We start from the raw sequence: 26961 nt of genomic DNA, 5'->3' as shown, positions 1-26961 counted from the left end.
TTGAATAACATTTGATTTGTATGGTTTAAGTTCAAATTTGTTAATTGCTCTGGTGGTTGAAAGCTCGAATCAAACTTTATAAAGCTCAGCTTGAGATTAACCATAAATGGGATTTCATCAATTACACTAGTTGTACCACATTTGCTATATAATAATGCATTTAAACATTTGTAGGGTAATTAAAAAGTATGTCTACATATATATAAACTCTAATTAATATCTCTGATCTGATTAAGGTAATAATATCTTTACATTGTTGAAGATTTTATTTTTAACATAAAGGAATTATAATCAAATCAAATCAAATCAAATAATAATTGATAACTTACTTAAGATGGGAAGTGGGGTCCGTACATATTGTATTTATGTATTTTATTTATATTCCACGTAAGTAACCTACAAGAAAAGGCACGAAATTTTGGTTCCCTTGGCTCCATAAAGCCCACCCCAAAAATGGACAGCATGAGTCCAAACGTACCCCTAATTTTCCCCCTTTAATTTTTTTATCCTCGCTCGCCGTAGCCATTGTACGTTTATTTGAAAAACATCGCTGGAGAAAACACACATTCGGGCGTGATTTTGTGTGTACGGCGGAGAATAAAGCATGGATGGAAGTTCTCTCAATGATCTGCGCACGGTGGAAGAAGTTTTCAATGATCTAAAGGGAAGGCGCAATGCCTTGATTAAAGCTCTCACCACTGGTATACTCCTTACTTCCGTCTTTAAATTTTGAATGTTTGAGAATTTTCTGTGTCGATATGTTTAACCGAATCGTGCAGCTCGTGTAGTTTGGGTGATTTTTCTATTTGCTTGTGTTTTCTCCGGGCTTTGCGGTCTCCGCGTGTTCGATTTTTTATTACAGCTGATACATTGTTTTTGTTTTTAATTTTTTTGTTTGTTTTTCGTTTTCCAGACTTTGCAGAATTCTATAAACAGTGCGATCCCGGTGAGTTGTTTTTCATTTTTCAGCTTTCTTAATGCTGTGATTTATCCGCCAATGTTATTTGTGTGGAATGTTATTTCTTTAATTAAGTTTTTTTTTTCAGTTTTCCTTGTGTCCACTGCATGTCATAGGATTTTGTTTCCTGCTTTATTATCGCACTGCATGAATTTTAGTGAAGTCAATCACAATGTTTCATGTAAGTGATATTGTTTTGTGTGCGTGCACGTGTACTTGACTCTTGGATATGGTTATAGTATGCAAATAGTATTTCTCTGAGCATCTCCCTGGAGACTGGAATTGTTCTGTGCATCCATATATTTCAAATTAGATTGTCTGAAATATTCATATTAGTACTTGCACACGATCATGCATTTACCATTTAGTTTGAGCATATATCTTCTTTATTTGTAATTGTTGCTTTCAATATACTTAAGATTTGAATGTTCAATCCTTAGTAAAACAGAAGGGACCAAGTTTCATGCTTAATCTCTAGGCAATACAGGAATCCAGTTTACCAAATTTGACTTGTATATTTGAACTAGAGATTTTGATAAATTTGTTTTGCTCAACTTTTTATAACTTACTGTTGTTTTGATGGGGGTAACATAAAGAAACTGCCTATTCAGGCTACTTACGTCATTCGATGTTCTCCTTGATAAGTAGCATTCTTTCAATATATGCTTAAGACTGTTTATTCCCCTCCCCTTCCATGTTTTGGTTACATATGTAGCCTGCTGAAGGCTTATCTTTACTGACTAGTGTATGATTATTTTTTAAATAGAGGAGAGAATTAATATGTTACATAAATTTTTCAATGAAAAATGCGTATCTTTTAAAGTGTTTGATTTCTTTATCAAATGATACTCTGCTGTCACATGAAAATTTTCAGAAAAGGAAAATCTTTGCCTTTATGGATTTCCTAATGGGCAGTGGGAAGTTAATTTACCTGCTGAGGAGGTTCCACCCGAGCTTCCGGAGCCTGCTTTAGGCATTAACTTTGCCCGAGACGGGATGCAAGAAAAAGATTGGTTGGCCCTTGTCGCTGTACACAGTGACGCATGGCTACTTTCTGTTGCCTTCTATTTTGGTGCTAGATTTGGATTTGATAGAGCTGACAGGTATGCTTCCTTTTGAGTAGTGAACTTCATGGAAGATCGTTAAGTTGTTTTTTATTATTTGGTTTTGATATCTCATGGGATGTCTTTTAGCCAAAAAACTTCGCTCACTTTGTTTTGCACAGTTGCTTCATCTGAACATTTTTTGGATTTACTTTTGCACAGCCATATTTCTTAGGCATGATGATCTCCATGTTACGGTTTTGTCATAATTTAAACATTATCTGTTCTGTGTTGCATTGTTTGTTCACTTTCTGATTTCTTCTTCCCAAAAATTTATTTTGGGCGATGCTATAGATATATGTTTTGGCATAATTTAAACATTATCTGTTCTGTGTTGCATTTGTTTTTCACTTTTCTACTCCATCTTTCTAAGTCAGGTTTCCTAGGGAATTGCTTGTGTTACCAAAAATTTGTATCCAATTTTGGTTCCTGATGTAAAGTTTAACCGCCATTTATGCAACAATAGATCTTCCACATGACTGAGCGTTGTTGAATGCTTTATCTGAAACTGTGTCACTGAGCGACTCTTTGGTTTGTTGCTTCCAAGATTCTGTCATAACAATGGTATATTTCCCTCCCAGTCTAACTCGTTACCTTTTGGCATTATTAGGAGGACGGGGGATCTTAAAATTGTGAATTATAAAGGAAGCGATTTTTCATTTTGTTTACTTTACTATTAGCTTCATTCGTTTTTATTGGGATATAGGAAACGCCTGTTCAATATGATAAATGATCTCCCAACAATATTTGAAGATGTGAATGGAGCTGCACAGAAGCAAGCAAAGGACAAATCATCCGTTTCAAATCACAGTGGCAGTAAATTTAAGTCAAACTCCAAAGCGGTAAAAGAAATTTCCGGTTTATCAAAACGATGACAATGCTCATACATTTTACATTCTACCTTCTCAAGATTTATGATACCCATTTATTATGAGTTTAAGTATGGTCAATCACTAAATAGACTATGGTCTATGCTGAATTGGTGTATAGGCCAGCCAACCTAATTTTCATTGATATGCAAGATAATGTCTCAATATGGATACCAACTTAATTTGTTTCAAGTTTTGATTACAAGTAGAGGATGGCATTAAATTTGTTCATGTACTTTGTCCTCTTTCCAAAATGCAACTCTACGGGATCTAGAACACCTCTTGTCAATATGAGAGACCAACCTTCTAATTTTGACTATATATATTTTTTTAAAGTTTCAAAGATTCCATTAGGTCATTTTAACAAAAGATCCAAATTTACAACAGTTGGCAAAAATGGAAGGAATCCTTGTACTCCATATCCATCCAAAGAGTCGGTGCCTTTTGAGCCACAATATTGTTTTATTATGATTTTACTTTTGCTTTCAACAATAATATCTGTATTTTCCTGAGTGTATCACAAGCTATCTTTATGTTTAAGATCCAAGTTGTGAACTTCTAATCATATAAGTTGCTCTTATGTGGAAATTTTATTATACTGCAGTATTTGCTCTATCACGATGTTCCGCTAGTTTATGTTGATAAAGAATTTGGGTATCATTCTTAAATGATGACAAAGAATTGGTCTACTTTTTGTGTTAGCTCTCTTTTGAAACCTTGTCTGATCAAACTTTATTTGCGCTATATTGGAAAATAGCAACAACCTTTCGGCATCGAATTCATTAGTTTCATTTTTATTGCATATCTACAATTTAATTTATTTTTCGATAGTCAATCAGTTTTATACTTCTAATACTTTCTTCAAGTAGTTAGTCATTTGTGAAACTTCATTTATTTATTCATTTTCTGAATCTCAGGGCCAGATCTCCAAAGCCCAAGTTAAGGATGAGGATGAGGGATTTGATGAAGAAGACGATGATGAACATGGTGAAACCTTGTGTGGAGCATGTGGCGAAAACTATTCCTCAGACCAATTTTGGATCTTATGTGATCTATGTGAGAGATGGTTCCATGGAAAGTGTGTTAAGATCACTCCTGCGAAGGCTGAGCACATCAAGCGGTACAAATGCCCGTCGTGCAGCAACAAGAGACCACACCCTTAGCAATGTCAAGGCAAGCATGGTTTGCCTTCCTTTTCGTTATATCTTTCATGGACATAGCTGACCATGTAGTTAGTCTTGAAACTTGATCTTGTGTTTATGTGTTTATTTCACTGGTCTTTAGTCTCGTTTATTTCGGATGTTTTTCTATAATCATACTTAGTGACTAATTCAGGCATGCTGAAAATGTTCATTTATAGTTACTTGATTCAAGGTCCTACTGGCAGGAATGTGATCCATTTGTGCTTAAGCTTAAATCTCCATAGAAAATTAGGAACCTCTGCTTGGTTTATGCATTACAAGCGTGCGATGAAATTGAGTCAAATATTACTTATATTTTCCTTTATAAGCTTAATGCTCGGATTTGTTTAGCTATCTCAAAACTTAAAAAAAATAAAAAGGCTTTGAATTTGGCTCAAATTGGAGTTCTAATTTGTGTTGATTTGTTTAGTTCGAAATAATTTATTGACCCACAAGTAACACTTTGAATTCGTGAGATCGTTTAATATTTAAATATATTTCTAAGATTTTAAACAATACAAATCAAATGATATTCGAGTGGGCTCAGGTGATTCATATGCAAAACTAATCTATTATTTACAAGGCCAGGGTTTGTTTTGTCTGCTGCTGAGTTTTCAGAGGAAGAAAACTTGGTTCTAGTTGCTGTTTTGCCTAGACCGTCTCGTTTTGAATAATAGTCCTTGGCTGTCAATTAGGTGGATTTAATTCGAATCCAACTTCATCGGGGTCTAATTTTGTGGCTGGTGAAGGATCCAAATTCAAATTTGTTTTCCATAACATAAACATAATTGTTTTTCAATCTCTGATGCTCATTAAGAATCTAACAGTTCTGTATCCAAACCCAGTTTACACGGGACAGAACTTGAATTCGAATAATTCACTCTGAGCATTTTAGGCTGGTCTGGATATCCCATTCGATACACATCGGTAGTACGATTTTAACGTGTTTGATTCAAACTGGAGATATGAAGTGCATTTGTATTATGACATTGGCCATGCATAAGGTTGCTGATGGATATTACATCACATAATTATACTACAGTATGTGAAATTCATCTGATTAAATCATAGAATTCTCTACGTGAGATATAGGTCGCACGATCGATCCATATAATCTGTAGTAGAAACTGGTACGGTTTCATCGAAAATCTTAGTCGAATTTCTAAATTGCTTGGGGAAAAATGAAAAGATGATGAATGTTCCTAACCACCAACATTATAGCCGGCTCGATGTGGAGACCGAGTTCTGTCTTTCATTTATGGAATTCAACTTCTCCAGCCTCCAACCATCCCTGAGCCTGGAAATGAAAGTGTCAGCCTTCATGTTCACATCTGGACTCGGGCAAGAAACTGAAGGCCTGATTGATTGTCCACTTTCTGATTCAATCAACATGACATCAACATCAAGTTTCGGGGAGCTTCCCTGGGAGCTGTTTGTGCTTCCCTTCCTCGCAAAATCTCCCTTTGGGACAAAGTTTATTTCTGGCATTCTGAATGGTGGCGGAGTTGGTGGTGATGGCACGGGGATCAGCGGTGATGGTGCCACAATTATGTCATTTTCGTTGTGAGAAGTGCTTTGTTTTGGGGGTTTTGGGGGCTTTCCTGTGTTGACAGGGCGGATTTCTGGTGGTGGAAGAGGTGGAGCAGGGGAGTCAGAATTCTTGAATCTCCGGGTTTTGGTTAGATTCTCAAATGAAGAAATGAGTATTGAAGATGTTTGAGGTGAAGGTTGCGGCGGAAGCGGCTGGGAGGAAGCTGATGGAATTTGGCATCGCTGACTCTTACTGCCCATGCTGAATATATTATTGAAAATAGAGTAAGGTGGGTATGGCGGTGGTGGAGGCGGATGAGAGGATGCTGAGAAAAGCTGTGAACGCTTACTTTTACTTCCAGTTTTGAAGATATTAGCGAAAATTGAGTTGGGCGGTGGAGGAGGAGGTGGCGGAGGTGGCTTGGCAGTGGTGGAAACAGAATGCACGCGTTTGCTTTTGCTGCTTTTCTTTAAAAGGCTTTGGAAACCTTTAGACGGTGGAGGAGGAGGCGGAGGTGGCGGAGTTGATGGTGGGGCTATTGTGGAAGGTGGAAGCGAATCCTCAGCGGCGCTTTCATAAATATCTCTGCGTTTCACTTTTTTCGTTCTCTGCGTCTGAGTACCATATTGGAGTGAAGCTGTGGCTGTAGCAATTTCTTTCGTGGTGCCACTCTTTTCCCTTTGAATCCTTTCAGTCCTTTCAGCTACAGGAATAAACTCTGGTTCAGGAGGCGGCAGTGGAGGAGGAAGTGGGGATTTGTTTTCATCGTTATTTCTGCCCCTATGAACAGATCGTCTCCTCTGTACAGGCTGAGGCAGAGGAGCTGGCTCTGCAACATCTTCTTTCTCTACCTTTTGGCTCCGCCTGTGGTAGCGTTTTTCTGGCTGCCGGTGAAAATTAACCTCAAAATCATCAAAAAAATTAAATTCATTACTCTCACAACCCCACAACGATTCATGTCTTAGATCGGGATAAGACCTGCTGTTTCTCATCTTATCATACTCTGACTTATCGAGAAAATCCAACCATTTAGAACTTGCAATGGATTTTCTTATATTGTCATCTGAAACATTTGTACCAGCATCTAAATTCTTTTGTCCATCAGCATCGGGGGAGGATGATTTTTCATCATTTCTTTTGGCAAAAACACCGCAAAGTACAGCAGTTGACACCAAAAATGTGTTAATAGAATCCCAGCCTTTTTGAAAAGAAATGGGCTTAAGAATTTGGTGGTTAGTGCATGAGAGAAATGGAGGGAGTATGAGGAAGGCGATGAGTAAAACAAGTATTGGGATGGTTAAGATTAGAGCCTCCGGATTAAGGATTGGAGATATGTGGCCGTGGCGGCGGCGGACAGGGATGAAGAGGGTAGTTGGTGGAGACCAAAGCTGCGGCGAGTCTCCGGCTTCCATGGTATGGGATATTTTTTGGTATTTGGTACAGAATTTAAGCAGATTGAAATTTGCGTAAATCTTATACGTTTTTGGTTGGCTGTTACACAAGTGATATTTAAAGTCGGACAATGAACGATAAATTAAAGATTAAAGCCAATTCTTTTTGCGAGAAATGAAATTTGGGTACATGTTTTCCCCCCAACATAGACAAGTAATTGACATATATTTTGAATGATTATAATTGCTTTATCACGATTGGCTTTACAGATGTTCTAAGCAGTGTCAGAGAGGCTACATCACCTTGCAGCGATTCCAAATAGACCCAGTCGATTTATAAATTTTTGAGGTGGTTTGATTTGTTTTTAGAATGATTAATCTTTAGTAATACTAAATTCATGCTAATACAAATTAATCTTTTACGTGCAAACTAGTCGAATATTTTGTGTTCGATATCAAAATTTAAATAAGCTCAATTCTAATTCGTAAAACATATTGATGCTCTCGCCTGCTCCATAACCCCTTTCTCAACCTCAAACTTCAATGCACGCACACCTTTGGACAATCAACTTTCCCAAAAGAAAAGTGAAAGGGATGTCTTTTTTTTTCTTTTTCTTTTTTCAATCTCTTGTAACATTAGTAGCATATGGCTGCGTTTGGTTGGAAGGATAAGATAAACTAATGATTAGTACGTAAATGATAAAAAAAAAAATGATTTTGGTAGGATTGTAATATATGGTGTAAAATAATATTATGTTCGGTAAGATTTTTAAGTGTAGGATAATTTTGAATTTTTGGATGAAAAGACGAAATTGCCCTTACCCTTCGCGACGGCGGCGGCCGGTCGGAAATGGTCTGCTGGAAAAGGGCAGTTTCCGGAAAATTAGCGACGGATTTTAAAAACCGTCGCTATTAGCGACGGTTTTTGAGAAACCGTCGCCGATCTGGTTTTGAATTATTTTAGTTACTAAAAAATTTGACATTTAGCGACCGTTTGAAAAAAAACCGTCGCTATTTGCGACGGTTTTTTACAAACCGTCGCTAAACAGCTGTCGGCCGGCGGTCCATCGCCTGTCGGCCGGTGCTCGGTCGCGGTTGGTTGTCCGTCGGCGGTCGGTCGGCGGCGGTTGTTGAGGCGGCAGTCGGTGGCGGGAAGTGGTGGTAAGTTTGATTTTAGGCGGGAAGTGGTGGTGAGTTTGAATTTAGGAGAAGGGTAAAATTGGAAAAATAGGAGGTATTAAGAGTGAGATAAATAATCCTAGGGGGTGAGGAGGTATTATTTTAACCTACCTAATATAACCTAATCATTCATAGGAGGGATTGACTTGGTTAAATAATCACTCCAACCAAACGTCGGATAGAGTAGGATAAAATTATCTATCCTACTCAATCACCCCAACCAAACGTTACCTATAAGGACGGTTGGGACATAACTCTCTCTTTGAATTCAAATGGCTTGTTCGAAAGACAATCCCGGCCACATACTTTATTTTGACCTATGATATTGATATATGGTCTATACATATAACACTGCTTAAAAATTAAGGCATAAACATGTGTGAGATGGTCTCACGGATCGTATTTTGTGAGATGTATCTCTTATTTGAGTCATCCACGAAAAAATATTATTTTTTTATATTAAGAATATTACTTTTTGTTGCAAATATAAGTAGGGTTGAGACTGTCTCATAGATAAAGATCCGTGAGATCGTCTCACAAGAGATCTACTCAAAAATTAAATAGTCCATGTAACACATGGTGCTAAGCATAGACAGATGATACATCAAAATATAAATCAAATAAAGATTAAATAACTAAATTCCCAAAATATATAGCCAATAAGGCAAATTCATAATTAATAAATTTTATTTATATTGAAACAAATATGGGTGTGTAACTCAAAAAAGCCACAATCTAAGGTTTGGAATTTCGTGTGGATTTTGCAACATTTTCCACCAACTTTTATTCAAGTGCTCCACTATTAAAAAGAAGCCTGCTTTTGGCCCTTTTTCATAAATCAGTGTTCTCAGTTAAATATTAAGTACACAGTAACTGCACATTTTAATTTTTGTCATAAACAATTATCAAATATCTGTCTGTATTTACGTTATAGGGTCAATGGGCGGGGCTTGGTCGACACCAATTCAGTTCTCTGTCTAAATTTGGTCCAAATCAGACTCAAACGAGTGAACATTTGTCAAAAACTATCAGTATTCAATGAGATTGGGTTTGAATAAGAGGATTTTGAATAATTTGATTTGAGGTAAGATTTGAACGTCCATCTTAAAAGATATTCAAATTCATCATTATTATAATTACATATATCTGAATTAACAAATGATAGATTTAAAATCATCCCAACATAAATTCATACAAACAATCAAATTATTTAAAATTCATAACTCCAAATTCTTTCGTCCAAATACAAGCTAAAATCATTTGGAGTGAGTCTCATGTGAGACCGTCTCACGGATCATAATCTGTGAGACGGGTCAACCCTACCCATATTAATAATAAAAAATAATACTCTTAGCATAAAAAGTAATATTTTTCATGGATGATCCAAATAAGAGATCCGTCTCACAAATACGACCCGTGAGACCGTCTCACACAAGTTTTTGCCAATCATTTGTAGTACAGCAATGGATGACCAACCACACCTTTGTTAGCAGGGCTGGCTGGATAACTAACAAAAAGTTGACTAACCTAATCCAATTGGATCACTCCTTTGATTCACTGTTATGAAATTTATTTATCTATATCTATATAAATATATGGATTGAATTGTGAATTTCCTCTATTGTCCCCATTAAAATTGTATTCTAATGACACTTTGTCTTCCTTTTATGTAATTAGTTAATTATTATTATTAATCCATTGACTAATTATTATTTATTACTCTTTCACTCACTTTTCAAAAAAATCACTATTATAAATAAATACATGGTTATTTATTTTTTCATCTACTCATTTAACAATAATCATTAATATATTTTTATTGTTAATTTTAAAATTATTTACTTAAATATTTACATTGACATCAAATTCACAAAAAATCACTATCATAATGTTAAAATTTTAAATTATTATTATTAATCCATTGACTAATTATTATTTATTACTCTTTCACTCACTTTTTCAAAAAAATCACTATTATAAATAAATACATGGTTATTTATTTTTTCATCTACTCATTTAACAATAATCATTAATATATTTTTATTGTTAATTTTAAAATTATTTACTTTAATATTTACATTGACATCAAATTCACAAAAAATCACTATCATAATGTTAAAAATTTAAATGAATTGTTAATCTATACTAATTCACAAAAAATCACTATCATAATGTTATAATCTATATCTATATCTATATAAATATACGGATTGAATTGTGAATTTCTTCTATTATCTTCATTAAAATTGTACTCTAATGATATTTTTTCTTCCTTTTATGTAATTAGTTAATTATTAATCCATTGACTGATTATTATTTATTACTCTTTCACTCACTTTCATGGAATGACTACAAATAATATCAAAGTATTTATTCAACAACTAATAATTCGAAACAATATGTAATAATATTATTTATAAAATTAATTGATTTTGTGAAAATACCTTACAAATAATAGTAATAGTGTTATACATTCTTTCATTAAAATAAATAATAACAAAAATTATGCTAACAGAGGTTTCGAACTTATTTTTACAATTTATGTATTAATTATATTTTTCATAATTTTAGTTTTTTTACAAATAATACAAAAAAAAATTTAATTTAACAAAACAGAAAATAAGAAATTATAAATTTATATGTCGATGTTTAATCTATATTTATATATATATACTAATCTAAATATATGAATGTGAATTTATATAAATATCCTTACCTTCATTTAATAATAATTTAATTAAATATCTTTACTTTCATTTAATAATAATCATTAATACATGTTTTCTTTTTCATATATTCTTTTAATAATAATCATTTCATTAATACATTTTTATTTTTAAATTTAAAATTAATTACTTTAATATTTACATTGACATCAAATTCACAAAAAATTACTATCATAAATACATGTTTATTTTTTTGTTTGTTTTTCATCTATTCATTTTATAATAATCATTAATATATTTTATTTTAAAATTTAAAATTAATTACTACATATTTTCTTTTTCATATATTCTTTTAATAATAATCATTAATATATTTTTATTTTTAAATTTAAAATTAAATACTTTAATATTTACATTGACATCAAATTCATATAAAATCACTATCATAATTACATATTTAGTTTTTTTGTTTTTTCCATCTATTCATTTAATAATAATCATTAATATGTTTTTATTTTTAAATTTAATTATTTACTTTAATATTTACACTGACATCAAATTCACAGTTGAATTGTGAATTTCCTCTATTGTTCCCATTAAAATTGTATTCTAATGACACTTTGTCTTCCTTTTATGTAATTAGTTAATTATTATTATTAATTCATTGACTAATTATTATTTATTACTCTTTCACTCACTTTTTCAAGAAAATCACTATTATAAATACATGTTTATTTATTTTTTCATCTACTCATTTAACAATAATCATTAATATATTTTTATTTTTAATTTTAAAATTATTTACTTTAATATTTACATTGACATCAAATTCACAAAAAATCACTATCATAATGTTAAAAATTTAAATAAATTTTTAATCTATACTAATTCACAAAAAATCACTATCATAATGTTATAATCTATATCTTCTATATCTATATAAATATACGGATTGAATTGTGAATTTCCTCTATTATCCTTATTAATATTATACTCTAATTATATTTTTTCTTCCTTTTATGTAATTAGTTAATTATTATTAATCCATTGACTAATTATTATTTATTACTCTTTCACTCACTTTCATGGCATGACTACAAATAATATCAAAGTATTTATTCAACAACTAATGATTCGAATCAATATTTAATAATATTATTTATAAAATTATTTGATTTTGTGAAAATACCTTATAAATAATAGTAATAGTGTTATACATTCTTTTATTAAAATAAATAATACAAAAAATTATGCTAATAGAGGTTTCGAACTTATTTTTATAATTTATGTATTGATTATATTTTTCATAATCTTAGTTTTTCTACAAATAATACAAAAAAAATTTATATTTAACAAAACAGAAAATAAGAAATTTTAAATTTATATGTCGATGTTTAATCTATATTTATATCTATATGCTAATACTAATACTAATCTAAATATATGAATGTGAATTGTGAATTTACATAAATATCCGTACCTTCATTTAATAATAATAATTTACATAAATATCCTTACTTTCATTTAATAATAATCATTAATACACGTTTTCTTTTTCATATATTCTTTTAATAATAATCATTTCATTAATATATTTTTATTTTTAAATTTAAAATTAAATACTTTAATATTTACATCGAAATCAAATTCACAGAAAATCATTATCATAAATACATGTTTATTTTTTTGTTTGTTTATCATCTATTCATTTTATAATAATCATTAATATATTTTTATTTTTAAATTTAAAATTAATTACTACATATTTTCTTTTTCATATATTCTTTTAATAATAATCATTAATAATTTTTATTTTTAAATTTATAATTAATTACTTTAATATTTATATTGACATCAAATTCACATAAAATTATTTGATTTTGTGAAAATACCTTATAAATAATAGTAATAGTGTTATACATTCTTTTATTAAAATAAATAATACAAAAAATTATGTTAATAGAGGTTTCGAACTTATTTTTATAATTTATGTATTGATTATATTTTTCATAATCTTAGTTTTTCTACAAATAATACAAAAAAAATTTATATTTAACAAAACAGAAAATAAGAAATTTTAAATTTATATGTCGATGTTTAATCTATATTTATATCTATATGCTAATACTAATACTAATCTAAATATATGAATGTGAATTTTGAATTTACATAAATATCCGTACCTTCATTTAATAATAATAATTTACATAAATATCCTTACTTTCATTTAATAATAATCATTAATACACGTTTTCTTTTTCATATATTCTTTTAATAATAATCATTTCATTAATATATTTTTATTTTTAAATTTAAAATTAAATACTTTAATATTTACATTGAAATCAAATTCACAGAAAATCACTATCATAAATACATGTTTATTTTTTTGTTTGTTTATCATCTATTCATTTTATAATAATCATTAATATATTTTATTTTTAAATTTAAAATTAATTACTGCATATTTTCTTTTTCATATATTCTTTTAATAATAATCATTAATAATTTTTATTTTTAAATTTAAAATTAATTACTTTAATATTTATATTGACATCAAATTCACATAAAATCACTATCATAATTATATATATTTTTTTTTCATCTATTCATTTAATAATAATCATTAATATGTTTTTATTTTTAAATTTAATTATTTACTTTAATATTTACATTGACATCAAATTCACAGAAAATCACTATCATAATGTTATAAATTTAAATAAATTGTTAATGTTACGAACATTAATGTAATAATGGGAAAACAAATAGAGATGAGTGTGATTGAATAAAATTAAATTATTAATAAATATTAAGGTCATATAAAACATTTTTTTTCCATTTAGAAGGTAGATATATATATATATAGTTATTTAATCAATTTTCAATATATGATGCTAAATACATATTATTAAATAATATAATATCTATTAATTAATCTATTAAATATATGACTTTCATTTGTGAGCTTACTATTATATTATTTTTTTTGTTTTACAATTTGTCATGTTAATGTTGTTATTTAAGTCATTTTTTTATGTTAGTTTAATAAGATCATTAATAGTGTATTTAACTCAATCAAACTAATTATTATTTTAATTTACTTTTAAATTTAATTTTAATTACTTAAATTTATATATTGCCGTCAAATAATAATAGGAAGACAAAGGGAGATGAGTCGGACTGAATAAAAATAAATTATTAATAAATATTAATGCCATACAAAATTTCTTTCTCCCATTTAGAATAAAAACATTTTCAAACTTTTTATGTGTCAATAAAGATATGTGATTGAGAGAAATGTTTGTATGTAAGTGATTTCAAACAATGTTTTTAAGTTATTTAGTCAATTTTTTTATAAATGCTGCTAAATAAATATTACTAAATAATATGCTCCATTTGATCATTTTGTGTTCTTGCAATGAGGAGTTTTTTTTACCATAGCGTTAACATGTTTGATTCTTATATGTCATTTGTATTGATCATGTAATTGTTTTTGGATTGTTTATGTGATTTGTTGTTTGCACGAAGAAAAGAGAAACAAAATCAAATATCCAACAAAAATGGTTATTTTTCAATTTTTTATTGTTGAGATGTTTTGTTAATTTTTAAACACATAATGCATGTTTTCTGTTTGCTTAGATTACTTAGTTTGAAGTGACTTATAAAATATTAAAAAAATTGAAATATTTCTTCGTTTTTACGTTATGTCTCAGAATATCAAGAGCTAATATTTTTTATTTATTGAGACAATTGTATTTCAAAACTTCTGTCCATAAATCAATATTTAATTTTTTTACGACATTATTATATTCTCTAATCAATTTTTTTTTTACTTAGATTGATAGAAGACATTTTAATTTGAGTTTTTATGTTCTTGCTTATATTATTTTTGTGATATTATCTATTATGAAAATAATAGGTGAACTACAAAATTTGGTAGGTCTAAGAGTCCTCTGACGAACGACAAATATGGATAAATTATTAAAATATATAATATCCAGTAGATTTTTGACATGCTATTTTGTTCTAATTCAATGATTATGCATGATTCTAAGTTTTAATTATATCACAAGTTAACACATGCTTTGTTGTTGCTAGATATATTTTGTCAATAGTATAATATTTTTCTATGGTTTAAGAAAAATTGTGTGACTTTGTATTATATTTTTACGGCTCCTTTTCTAATTGGTTTTCTTATGATTTCAAGGCACCATTTTTCATTTGTGTTTTTTTAAAGAAGTGGAATGAATATCTATAAAACGATGCATTAATAAGGTGTCTTCTCTTTATTTGAAAAAAATATTGGAAAATTTATACAAATTATGAATAATATGAGTTAATATTTAATTTGAGAGTGATTTATGCTTTTTATTGCTCGTATATACTTCAATTTCTTTGTTATTGTACTAAATAAATTATTTTTAAACTTTGAGTTATCATTTTTTCCTTATCGAGGTTGTTTGTGTTATGATTTTTTTATTCGTTTTGGTTAGTATTGTTGGCGGTAATTGATTTTTCTGATATTATATGATGTGTCTTGTTGTTTATAAAAATAAGTATGAGAGTATACCAATCAAATCCACGTATTTTGGGTCTTCTGTTCTACGAAGACAATAATAAATGGTTTCTGTTAATTATATAATTTTTTGGTTTTTCATACATATAGTCTACGAAATGCGTCAAATTTTGAATAAAAAAGTTAAGACAAATATAGTGAATGAAAAAAAAAAATAAACATGTTAAATAAAAAAAATAATGTTGTGTATTACTATGTTGGGTGCAATAATTGTCCCTGCTTGGTAGAGCGGTCGAACCGTGGTGCTTGAGCTACTGTGCGGTTTAAAAGATTTGAGTTGCACCATTACTACTAGCTATAGCTTTTGGTAAAGCGGCAAGCGCTCGGTCCTACAATTGGTATCAGAGCCAAGGTCACGGGTTCGATTCCCATTGATTGCGAATAGTGCAATTATTGAGAAGAAGATTGTTGGGTGCAATAATTGTTCCTGCTTGGTAGAGCGGCCGAACCGTGGTGCTTGAGCTGCTGTGCAGTTTAAAAGATTTGAGTTGCACCATTACTACTAACTATAGATTTTGGTAAAGCGACAAGCGCTCGGTCCTACATACTATGTCCTAATTTCTGTATGATATAATTCAAGCACATTTTTTTATAGATATTTGAAATTGGATTCAACTAAGTAACATGAAACATATACATATATATTAAATCATATTTAAAGCAAAATATTAAGATCAAGAATGATTCAGATTTAAATTTAAACGAAACACAATGAAGAAGAAATTGAAGAATTGTATGTGTACATTAAGTGTTATATAATGATTATGTTGTTACTTCTTGGTTGTCCGACATATGAATGTCATATAAAATGTCAATATTTCTCAATAAAATAGTTTTTCAAAAAGAAAAAAATCTTCATTCAGAAAAAAAAATACATAAAAAACAAATTGTGCATAATTCTCATTCTATTTATAATGGTATGAGAACAATTCTAAAACTTTGTTGACACGATATAATAGATCAATTTTGTGCATTTTATTGAGACATTAAGCCAGTTTCACTTTATTTCCTCCAATATTATCTCGATATATTTCGATGTGACTACGAGATTGTTTTTGTTTTTTTTTTTAGTCAAAGTGTCTAACCACTAATTCATAACATATATGATTGTATCATAGAAAACTCATCGTCCATGAAATCTAAATGGTTATATTATTAGATGAGATATTGAATAAGACAAATACTTTGACATATATTTGAATGATATCTCATATGCATATCTTAATTACATTATTCGTATCTCTTCTCAATATTTTTAAAATACAATAATTAAGTTTGTATATCGTTCCACAAGATATAAAATATTATAAAACAAAATATAAACTCGATAGAAGAAAATTTATTTTGTTTCAATGAATAATATAATATTACGTTCTAAACGCAACAAATGAGATTGAAACTATATCATCCTCATGACATGATGCACGCAATCATTATTTCAAAGCTTCCAAAAAATGACGATGAAGATGACTTTCTTGAATTGCGTCAAATTAAATGAGGACACAATTCAAAGATATGACCATTTGAAGAGATTTCAATTATTTTTCTCACAGTGATTGAGAAATAGTTATTAAAAATTTATTAACCTTATAGCTATATATTTATAATATTGATACTAAATATATAAAAATGATATCACAAATATCACAATATTTGAAGAAAGTGCAACACCATTCATTGGTTATGTTGTTGAAGAATATATAAGTTATACATACTTTTAGTCACAGTGAAAACTTATCGCGAATAAAAGCATTTTTTCTTAGTTGTTATAGTTGATGATTGTCAAAAGCTGAAAAATCATTTAACAACAAAAAAATAGCCAGAAAACTAAGATTATCAGATAAAAACAATGTAGAAAACCAAAAAAATGTCGTGATAAAGAAACAAACTATGAGCATGTCGAATCCCGGATAAGGATTGTAAATAACATAATATATGTTAAAGACGATCAGATACTTGCTGAGCATATCAAAATAGTTATATGCATATTATAACAAACTACGACAAAGAGTTGTTGAGTTCTCAAAATCAACCAAGAAGCATATTTGAAAGTGTGTCAAGTGGATAAGATAATTTCTCTTATTCATATACCGTCTATGGTCATGATTTTTTTATTTTTTATGGCTTAGTTTGTTTCAGTTGATAAATATTATTAGTCATGTTTTAATTCATTTAAATATTATCAAAATTTCGCACATATATTTTCAGTAGTTTAAGTTTTTACGTGCAACACACGTGCATTTTTCTAGTATTTTTAAAAGAGGGAATTGAGATATAATTCGATTTTCTCTCTGATTTGAAGTTTCGGTTTTTGAAATAAAGTAATGGGCCTGACTGAAAATAAAGCCCATTATGATTTGAATCGATGGCAAAAACCCTAATCATAAACCCTCTGAAACGATATCAATCGCATCTGTTGTTGGGGAGGTGAAGGAGAAATGGTGTGGTTTCAGTGTGAGGATTGTGGAGACAACCTTAAGAAACCCAAGCTCCCTGATCACTTCAGAATGTGTTCTGCTTCCAAGGTTCCGACGTTTCCTTTTGTTTTTCAAAATATTTCTTTGAGCTGGTTTTGTGAAGAAATCTGAATTATCTATCCCTATTTTGTTGGTTTCTGATCGAGTTAGTTATCGTGCATTGACTGTGGACAAGTGTTTGGGTAGCAATCAATTGAAGGTCACACTCAGTGCATCACTGAATCGGTACTTTTTCCCTGCAATTTTGATTTTCTGTAAAAAAAAATGTGGGTTTCATTCCTTTTACGGTTGTGCGCGCGGTTCTCCTAATCTTGTTGTTAACTGTATTTTGCAATCGGAGCTGTATCTGATGTATCTTAGTTTGTTGTACATGGTGCGTTTTCAGGAAAAATATGGTCCAAAGGGTCAAGGACAGGCTCCAAATGGAACAATTAATACTAAATCCAAGAATGATTCCAAGCAGAAGCCAGAAATCGATATAAATGTTGGATTGTCTGAACGCCCTCCATGGTTCTGTAGGTATGATCTGTTTATGTATAAATGCCTTCAACAATTGGTCTTCACGGTATAATTTATGTTTATTTGTTGAGTAGAAAGAATCATGCCATGATCAAATAAGTTGGTAATTAAAAGTAATTTCTCATATGTAAGGGTTGGTGTGAAGCATGGAGTGATTGAAAATGCAGGACTAGCTTTGTCTTACTAGCTTCCACCTTGGAAAACCTGTTACGCGTGAGGCTTTCTAATAAAAGTATCTTGTAAACTTTCGTTCCTGGTGAGAGTAGTCTGTAGTAATCAGTAGATACGATATCGATAGTAATCCAATTATGATTCTTCAATAACGATGAAGCTAGATGGCATTGGTTTAGTTGTAATCCGCTGTTCTTTATAATTGATAGCTAGTTGCCCCTGTTGGTGCAACTGTGCAAGGTTTGTAAACGTGACGTTCTTTTTTCAGTTGGTAGCTTATGTTGGGTCCCATGTTCAACTTCTCTTCAGTTGTGCATTTTTCATTTATTTTGTAGTCTCTGTAACACCAAAACTACAAGCAAGCAAACCTTGCTTCTTCATGCTGACGGAAAGAAACACAGAGCAAAAGCTAGAGGTTTCCATGCATCAAAGCAGCAGCCCGTAGATGCAGTTGGAACTACGGACTTGACAGAAAAGAATGAGGAAAACTAAGTTCCTGAAAATAATGGTTTAGGGGAATCAAGAGACCAAAATTCATCTAAAGTAACTTCTCTTCATGATAATTTGGAAGTGGAAACCTATTCGTTGAAATCAGACAAGAAAAGAAAACTTGAGGCATCTTAAGTAGATGGTGCTGAACTAAATACTGGAGGTGTAACCTCCACAGATGGTAATGGTGAAGTTATTCAAATACAACAAACAGAAACAGAGGTAATTAAAGTCTTGAAGAAAGCCAAAAATTGTATGACCAAGGAAGGTGCAATTTTGGATTCAACTTCTGAAAAGGAAAACATCGAGAAGAAAATAAAGTGGAAAAAGCTTGTTACTTCGTTTCTGAAATCAGTATGCCACTCTGGTTTTTATCCCTCAAGTTTTTCATGTATATTACAATTGTGAAATTGTATATCTGATATCTACTTCCTAAGCAATGGAGGAATAATGATATGAACTTATTTGGGATCATTCAAGTTTTCCATATTTATTAGAAATATGGTTGTTTTGGGTGGGTTCGTCTTACAATGCAAGCGTTGGCATTATGTGGCCCTTGGAAACAAAAAGAGGGGCAGGAAGTGCTACGTATATGGAAACTGGAGCTCTGCTTCAAAGTTATTTTTATTCTTTGACGAAGCTTCTGTTATTGGCTCATTATTTGAAGTGGAAAGGATAACAATACATGAGATGATGTGGTTGCATCTTTCTTGAGCGTAACAGGAATCAGATGGTGAGGTGAAATTAATAAAACTTCGGAAGTTTGTGCTAAAATCCCTCAAGGAATCTGGATTTGCGGAAGACAAGAACCAAGTATTTGAAATGCTTGAGCAGAAGGTGTGTACTTCTTTGGTTTGAGTTCCTTTACTGTTGAAAGTTTTTATGCCTCCAAAGTATTCTGAAGTGACATTCTTATGATAAATACCGCTTGTGGGTATCATTTCTTTAATGCTGTGCAGATAAGTTCAAGTTCTAGGTTTACCTTTGATGGCAAATATGTTCGCCTGGTCACCAGCAGCCAAGGGACCTAACATCAGTCTCGAAGAATTCAATCTTGAACTTAACCCACCCAGTATGCTATTGCACCTGTAGCAGTAGCAATTCGAGTTGACAAAATTTAAGAGCCTGCAGCAATTTTCTGAGTTTATCGGCTAAGTGGGAATGAGGAAATATTATTTCAATGCATTTTTTTTTATCATTTTTATTGTTTACTATAAATTGTACAGAGATTATGTGTGGATCAGATGATAGTTGGACGAGTCATTGATTATTTTACGCAGTTGATATGAAGTAAACACCGTGACATTTTCAATCCAAACAATTTGTTATGTCCTATGTATTTGTCCTAGATATTTTGGTCGACTGTAGTATTTATGTAAATTTCTAGGATTAATTTTGTTAAAGTTTATTAATTATTCCTTTTATTTAATTGTATAATTAAGTGTCTATTTAACTTTTTTTTAAAACAACTGCATTTATGTGAAAACATGATTTGTCGTTTAATTTTTACTCGCATTATGAATATATTTTATACATAAATTGAAATACAACTGATAAAAGTTAAAGAGTCCGAACAATATTTGTCTGGCTGAAGATCATTTATTTCAATAACAAAAATTAGATTGCAAAAAATATTTGTCTGGCTAAAGATCATTATTGAATGTTCTAGTTCTAAAACAGCTTACCCACGGAGACTCAATGCTCTCCTATTCTTATCGGATTCCCTTATAAGGAACTTCTTTCCAAAAGGGGTGAATCTGAGCCTCCATGAGATCTTAAGTTAGACCAATGTTATTTCCGCTCTTAATGGAAAGCTTCTTAAAATGTAGGCTCTCCCTAAAAAGCTAACATTAATATTTACTAATATTTTTCGCCCATTAAAACCTTGATTCTAACTCCCTAACAGAATGTTCTCCTTATGCCTAGAAAGAAACAAAAATCAAGTCTTCAAAATCCAACACAAGAAACAGAAACAAGAAATAAGGGAAAAACACTATTTCTCCCAAAAAGACTGGTGTATGTCATTGATTTCTCACTGAGCATTTCTACAGTACATTTTCACCATCCATAGCTCATAAAGAGAAGTAAGAAATATAATGCGTATGTTCATATCAACAAGTTGATGTAAGTTTCAGAAAATTTTTTAATTTCAACGCTAAGGAATTTTCTTTATCTATATTTTTGTCGTGTAAGTCCAACTCTAAACTGATGCTTGTAAACTTCCAGGAATCAAGATCAGCACTAGAGAAGTAGAACTAAGATTATGATTATCAACACGACGGTGCATGCCATGGCCTGCAACAGAAACACAAGACAGAGATGATTCTGAACTTCAATTACACATTACGGCATCAGGAAAAAATGTGACGGAATATACTCACAGCAATGGCAGAAGCAGCGAGTCCGGCTCGTTCTCTCGGATCCCTACGGTAATAATTTCGGAAATACAATATCGTTGCATAATACCACATCAGTGGGCATAAGAAACCTACAAGAAAACTGGAGAATGGACTGTGAATCACAGTGAAAGCTAGGAAAAAATAACATGGCATTTATAAGGATAATACTTACGAGAACCATCCAACACCACAACCAAAGCAAGGAAGAGGTTTCTCGTATATCCCAAGTTGTGAGTCATCTTCATCTTGAATCAAAGTATATTTTCCCTTCACTTTGTCTGCAGCATCTGCCATTTTTCCTGTAAAGATGTACCAAAGAATTCTCTGTGTTGATTTGTTCTAAAATTATGATGTTCAATAAAAGGTTCATACGCTGCAAGGTTACAAAATGTATGCGCTCACTATATGACAAATTTATACGCTCATGTGAACATAAAATACTCCAAACTGACATATTAGATATCAATCAATACATGTGTATGCATACATATGTATATAATTAAATTATTATTATTACTAGTATTTAAGCTAGTGACGGGGTAAACAAATGTTTAGCATGAGAAGGTGTATCAACATTCGGCCCTTAGCTATCCTTGGACCAAGAAAGAAATAGGATACGAGAAATGATGACTCAATCAGGTAACAAGAAATGGTGTGGAAAAAGCTCCAAAAGCCTATTTTAATAATGTCCCGCATTCCTAAAAAACATTAACTACCTTTAAGCATGGAGTAAAATCGAGCAGATGGTCTCAAAAGATCAAGACGTTTATCAGAAACTGAGGTGACTACTTCAAGGATATTTCTACCCGCTCCCTCCTCAATGGAAGCATCTGCAAAACCAAGAAGTGCCAATTGTAGCATCAGGAGGCTTATAAGACTCTTATTTTGGTTTTTATTCCCACCCATGTTATTATAATTGTATTTAAAAAAAGATCCAGGCAATATTTTATGACAAAAAGTGTTCTGAGCAACCACGAAGTTGAATGCTAAATTGTTTTCTCATACAAGTCAGATGATATGCATTTCTGTCACTGATGTTTGATGATGTAAACAACGATCTCAACTCTGAGAATTAATTATACAGTTTAAGACTAAATTTACAAATGATTCTATGGTGTATGGCGAGCCATAGCATTAAATAAAGCTTCAAAATCCACACTAATTGCCAAGAAAAAATCATTTGCCAGCCAAAAAAAAAAACTAGAGAATTTAAGAATGCAGCTCAGAATTCAAAATGTCAAAGAAAAAGCTGCACATCAATTTTGAAATGAAATTATCGAACAAAATAACAAACAAAAACTCAAAGTTGATTACTTTGCTCCATGACGGTCCTCCCAAGGTGATATATTTTTGTGTATTGAGATCTTCGCCACCAAATTCGTTTATGCAAACCTATTTTACAAAAGTAATAGAGCATCAAAACCATACAAGTACTCCTGTTTGTTAAAGATTTGGTCAGGTATTAAGAAAATACTCAAAAATTCGAGTTTCAAGGCTTCACCTTTGTACATATTGTACAATTTTTTGTCCATCATCCTATGATAATACAATCTTGAATCCTTCCTCCCAAAAAAGAGCACTTTGAAAAGGAACCGTGAAAATTATCTAAAAGTTGGTTTGTTCATGTTATCGAACTAATACATTTAGTCTAATTGTGAAATTGTGTGGTTCTCTAGATATGTACAGAACTTCTCTAACTTCACCGTATCATGCCAGCATCCTATGCGTCTTATAGAGCTAATAGTGAAACTCGTTGTACTATCTTCTCATAATCATTCAGAATACATCATGGCAACCGTGCGAATGGTGCCAAATCATCGGTTGATAATTACTCAAGCCACAGAAAATGAATATATATGTGTTGATTCTGTTTCTTTCCACAACCTGAAAAATCTGATTGCTCCCTTTTCTCCTCATTTCTCGCATACTATGTAGTAATACTAGCTGCTTAGTTTCCTACATTTCTTCTCCCTCGCAAGCACTTAATCCGTCAACATAATTGTATTAGTTTTTCAATGTGACAAGCTTCTGTGGGTTCCTAGATGATTATAGCATAGGCAGCATGTTCCATTTGTTCTTCCAGGTTCAATATGCATGAAATTATTCATTAGACCAAATATTAGAAAACAGAAGACTGGAGTAGCATAATAATAGTTCAAATCTGCGAAGTTTAAAGCTATCGATAGCCTACATGCAATAGCAGATCTAAAATTTTCGGAAATAAGTCTGAAATACTTGAACATTGGAGGGGTTGAGTCTAGGGGATTGAACAATTTGCAGAATTTACAAATTGATGAAGGTCACTTGTCCATCCGAATTTCATAGAATTGTTGAAATGTTTCTTTAAAAAAATATCATCCATCAAATACCACACCAAAACTAAACTGGAAAAAACCATAGAATTGAACACTATCTGCCCCTTTCATCCACCAATCCACCGTTCCAAATTAAACCCGTTTCTCATAAACCACCATACACCAACAGCTCGAGTCAACAAAATGAAAAACCATCGCAACTCGCAAGAACCCCAAAAGAAAAACACATAAATCTCCTAGACAAGAGAATAAAGAGAAGCAGAATTGATGTAAAACTTTTATACAGAAGCTTACGAGAAAACTTGCCGTAGAGCAAGAAGAGCTGAATGCTGATTGATATTCTCGGCAAAGTTCAAGCTTTCAGATCACAGCTCTTGAAAGAGGATAATAGAAAAGAGAAATCTTGAAGGGAAATACGATTACAAGAAAACCACTACTAAATACGCTTCGGTTTCAAGAAATTAATACACCACCAGGGCCACCACGGTCGGTTTCACGACTCGTTTCTCTTTTGATTTTTTTTTTTCCTTTTTTTTTTATAAACTGAAAATAAAACTAATTTCATGTTTGAATGCCCTACTGTAATCTATTTTTTTTTATATAAGATAATTTTTTTAAAAAAAAACTAAGCTAAAGGCAAGAAACTCTAAAAAAGTTATTTGTGACTTTGGACTTTCTTGAATGTTTTTTTAAACAATAAATCCATTGATTATATGATTTTATTGAAAAACAATCCACTTTTGGGCGGAATTTTTGTTTTTTCTTTTATTTAGCTTTTTAATTTTTCATTATATGATTATATACCAGGTACATCATTTTTTTAGATGATATGTTAAAACATTGTTGATACAATGTATGCATAATTTATCGTGATTTTTAAGCAAAATATTTTTTATTAGAATTTTTGACAAATTATAAATTCAAACATAAATACTTGTATTTATTTATCCAGGAACTTTGAATTATTAAATTGTTTTTTTACATAATTTAATTATCCCAGACACATATGCATTAACATGGAACATAGATAGATAAGAACGAACATCATGAATAACTCATCCCTACAAAAAATTCATCATAGATAAACTATCTGTATTAGGTGTGAGGATATTTTAGGATTCCATTTTGGTGTATGAAAATGAGTTTTTTAAAGAGCATTCCAAAACAACAATCATTAACTTTGAATGGAATTTCAGAAGTCGATGTCCATAGCCCACCATCATTTAATGGATTCAACTAACTTCAGATTTCAAAAACAAAACTGTTTTACCCAACACAAGGATCCCTATTACTACAAACATAAACTTGTGCTGACAACACATTATCAAAGACTCGAAACTATAACCCAAACATGACGCTAACATTTCGATCCAGCTCAACAAAAGCTCGGTACCCATGGGTGGACCAAAGTGGAAACATACGACTCTTCGAAGAGGCTCACTTCGTCTCCATCGAGTAGTAAAGTCCGGTATGACCAAGATCACTTGGAAGTATATTCACCGGTTTGCAAGACGTCATCCTTGTTCACTAGCTTCTCCTTCTCAGCAACGGATCCATCCTCGACACTAACAGAATTCACCTCTTGAACGCTTTGTGACCCTGTTATCCTGGCCAGAATCACAAACGACATACCTCCAAGAACATTGTTCAAGCACCTCAGAACCACAACCGAGGTCTTGAATAAGAACGCTGGAAATCCCTTGGCTAACAAGAACTCTATTCCATTCAAGGTTTGGTATCTGAAATTACTGCTGACACCCATGTGAATTGCCCAAGTAGTGGCATTCAAAACCGTAGGTGGAGGATTGTTTGGCGTCTCGAACTTTGGGTCCATCTTTTTCCTCATGCTAATCAACCCATTGGAAATAACAGTCCCGAAAAGTCCAGCAGCAAACCCGACAGCAGCAAACAGAGTTCCTTTGTAAACGAAAGTGCCAAGCCTACTCAACAAACTATACGGTCCTGGTTCGAACATATGGCTAGCTGGAGAACTCGCAAAAATTCCTGGAAGATGCTGGCTTGAAGAAGACATAGTAGGGGCCAAGAGATACATGAGTACAAAATTCAGTATGGAACCAACAACAAGCGTCGAAAACACAAAATCAAGCTCATTGAGCCCGAAATTGGGGCGTGACGCCATGTCTCCAAGAACACAAGCGCTGACACCGACTAACTCTTCCATGAGAACTTTGAAAGGGAATTGAGGGTCAGCAGCAACCCTCGACCTCCATCCATTTATGAAAGCCCCAACTGGTCCAAATCCATCCCACGAAGACTTAGACTCATCTGAGTTCCCACCCCCACTCCACCCACTATTGCCACCATTCCCACCACCATCACCACGACCAACACCAATGTCGCCACTGCCTCCACCAGCAGCGACGCATGGAATATAGAATTTGGAAACCAAATCCATGTTTTTTTGTTTTATGGTACTGCATTGTAATGAGGGTAGGGAAAGGTTACTAGGGAAAGTAGTATCGGCAAATCTTGTACCAAATTTGGCATCATGACGAGTAGCAGTGACACAGCCATGGCCGCCAGCAGGAGGAGAGTAGCATAGCTGAGCTGCCATCCTCTTCAATTGGAATAACCCCTAGAAAGATTCGAGAAAGATTACTAATCTACTAGAATATACAACTGAGAAAATAATTGAGACAACACAAAAGTTCAAATCCCCTAAATCCCCACCCTACCTACCACAACAAACCAAATAGCATTCAGCAATGAACCTGTGAAGAATTAAAATATGACACCAAAACAGAATCATTGAGAAGGAATACATCACGACACCCATCATAGGAAAAAAAGAGAGAGAGAATCGAGAATCGATAATCCCGATGATCATACAAATTAGGGTAACAAAAAATTGGGATCACGCGATTCTTTCCATCACAAACACTATTAACTAAAAAAACTTAACCCGCATTCACAGGTACGCCAATAAATTTAAGAGACAACGAGAAAATCAGTGAAACTGTCAGTGACAACATAAAAACGATGGATTTAATCAAGAAAAAATTGTGGAACCTGGCTGCTGTGAGAGATCACACTATTTCCGGCTGTGAATGGAAGAAACTCGAACTCAGTAAAGGGAGATCAGACTTGTAACGGACAATTTATATTAGAGTTGG

At 31.8% G+C, this 26961-nt stretch overlaps 5 protein-coding genes across 12 annotated transcripts; 2 read left to right on the top strand and 3 right to left on the bottom strand.

Moving 5' to 3' along the window:
- The first annotated feature begins 441 nt into the window (after positions 1–441).
- On the top strand, positions 442–4353 carry LOC140825472 (PHD finger protein ALFIN-LIKE 4-like). Its single transcript, XM_073187270.1, has 5 exons — positions 442–701; positions 914–946; positions 1833–2061; positions 2768–2903; positions 3848–4353. The coding sequence occupies exons 1-5, from the start codon at positions 605–607 to the stop codon at positions 4091–4093; spliced, it is 741 nt and encodes a 246-aa protein (XP_073043371.1). The 5' UTR covers positions 442–604; the 3' UTR covers positions 4094–4353.
- Positions 4354–5326: 973 nt separating this feature from the next.
- LOC140828652 (uncharacterized) lies at positions 5327–7054 on the bottom strand. Its single transcript, XM_073191585.1, has one exon. The coding sequence runs from the start codon at positions 7052–7054 to the stop codon at positions 5327–5329; it is 1728 nt and encodes a 575-aa protein (XP_073047686.1).
- Positions 7055–17828: 10774 nt separating this feature from the next.
- LOC140825470 (UBP1-associated proteins 1C-like) lies at positions 17829–20284 on the top strand. Of its 3 annotated transcripts, none has more exons than XR_012116670.1 (5): positions 17829–17982; positions 18085–18133; positions 18320–18453; positions 18960–19950; positions 20073–20284. XR_012116670.1 is itself a non-coding variant. In XM_073187266.1 (3 exons), the coding sequence occupies exons 1-3, from the start codon at positions 17896–17898 to the stop codon at positions 19114–19116; spliced, it is 378 nt and encodes a 125-aa protein (XP_073043367.1). In that variant the 5' UTR covers positions 17829–17895; the 3' UTR covers positions 19117–19168. The 3 variants fall into 3 exon arrangements, 1 of the variants encoding a protein (XP_073043367.1); XR_012116669.1 differs by having other exon boundaries at positions 18081–18159; XM_073187266.1 differs by lacking the exons at positions 18085–18133; positions 20073–20284 and having other exon boundaries at positions 18960–19168.
- On the bottom strand, positions 18875–24352 carry LOC140825468 (uncharacterized). Of its 4 annotated transcripts, none has more exons than XM_073187262.1 (6): positions 24122–24352; positions 22827–22904; positions 22229–22342; positions 21685–21811; positions 21495–21612; positions 18875–21408 (listed from the first exon to the last, which is right to left on the bottom strand). In XM_073187262.1, the coding sequence occupies exons 2-6, from the start codon at positions 22834–22836 to the stop codon at positions 21355–21357; spliced, it is 423 nt and encodes a 140-aa protein (XP_073043363.1). In that variant the 5' UTR covers positions 22837–22904; positions 24122–24352; the 3' UTR covers positions 18875–21354. The 4 variants fall into 4 exon arrangements, with proteins under 4 accessions (XP_073043363.1, XP_073043365.1, XP_073043362.1 ...); XM_073187264.1 differs by having other exon boundaries at positions 24134–24352; XM_073187261.1 differs by lacking the exon at positions 24122–24352 and adding an exon at positions 23014–24115.
- A 637-nt stretch (positions 24353–24989) lies between these two features.
- On the bottom strand, positions 24990–26961 carry LOC140825467 (protein RETICULATA-RELATED 3, chloroplastic-like). 3 transcript variants are annotated; one of them, XM_073187259.1, is made up of 3 exons: positions 26858–26918; positions 26528–26559; positions 24990–26423 (listed from the first exon to the last, which is right to left on the bottom strand). In XM_073187259.1, the coding sequence occupies exon 3, from the start codon at positions 26400–26402 to the stop codon at positions 25308–25310; it is 1095 nt and encodes a 364-aa protein (XP_073043360.1). In that variant the 5' UTR covers positions 26403–26423; positions 26528–26559; positions 26858–26918; the 3' UTR covers positions 24990–25307. The 3 variants fall into 3 exon arrangements, with proteins under 3 accessions (XP_073043360.1, XP_073043359.1, XP_073043361.1); XM_073187258.1 differs by lacking the exon at positions 26528–26559 and having other exon boundaries at positions 26858–26961; XM_073187260.1 differs by lacking the exon at positions 26858–26918 and having other exon boundaries at positions 26524–26548.

The sequence above is a fragment of the Primulina eburnea genome, chromosome 3, assembly GCF_022965805.1.
Source record: "Primulina eburnea isolate SZY01 chromosome 3, ASM2296580v1, whole genome shotgun sequence".
Taxonomy (NCBI): Eukaryota; Viridiplantae; Streptophyta; class Magnoliopsida; order Lamiales; family Gesneriaceae; genus Primulina; species Primulina eburnea.
Note: the sequence above shows the minus strand (reverse complement) of the source record. Positions and strands in the feature narration are given on the sequence as shown.

Bases quoted from the DNA above. Each gene is read 5' to 3' on its own strand.
- LOC140828652 (XM_073191585.1), bottom strand. From the start codon at position 7,054: ATGGAAGCCGGAGACTCGCCGCAGCTTTGGTCTCCACCAACTACCCTC.
- LOC140825472 (XM_073187270.1), top strand. From the start codon at position 605: ATGGATGGAAGTTCTCTCAATGATCTGCGCACGGTGGAAGAAGTTTTC. The intron at 2,062-2,767 runs GTATGCTTCCTT...ATTGGGATATAG, and splicing joins GGATTTGATAGAGCTGACAG to GAAACGCCTGTTCAATATGA. The intron at 2,904-3,847 runs GTAAAAGAAATT...TCTGAATCTCAG, and splicing joins TTAAGTCAAACTCCAAAGCG to GGCCAGATCTCCAAAGCCCA.
- LOC140825467 (XM_073187258.1), bottom strand. From the start codon at position 26,402: ATGGCAGCTCAGCTATGCTACTCTCCTCCTGCTGGCGGCCATGGCTGT.
- LOC140825470 (XM_073187266.1), top strand. From the start codon at position 17,896: ATGGTGTGGTTTCAGTGTGAGGATTGTGGAGACAACCTTAAGAAACCC. The intron at 17,983-18,319 runs GTTCCGACGTTT...GTGCGTTTTCAG, and splicing joins GAATGTGTTCTGCTTCCAAG to GAAAAATATGGTCCAAAGGG. The intron at 18,454-18,959 runs GTATGATCTGTT...TTTATTTTGTAG, and splicing joins CGCCCTCCATGGTTCTGTAG to TCTCTGTAACACCAAAACTA.
- LOC140825468 (XM_073187261.1), bottom strand. From the start codon at position 23,047: ATGATGGACAAAAAATTGTACAATATGTACAAAG. The intron at 22,343-22,826 runs GTAATCAACTTT...TTGGTTTTGCAG, and splicing joins GAGGACCGTCATGGAGCAAA to ATGCTTCCATTGAGGAGGGA. The intron at 21,812-22,228 runs GTAGTTAATGTT...ACATCTTTACAG, and splicing joins ATTTTACTCCATGCTTAAAG to GAAAAATGGCAGATGCTGCA.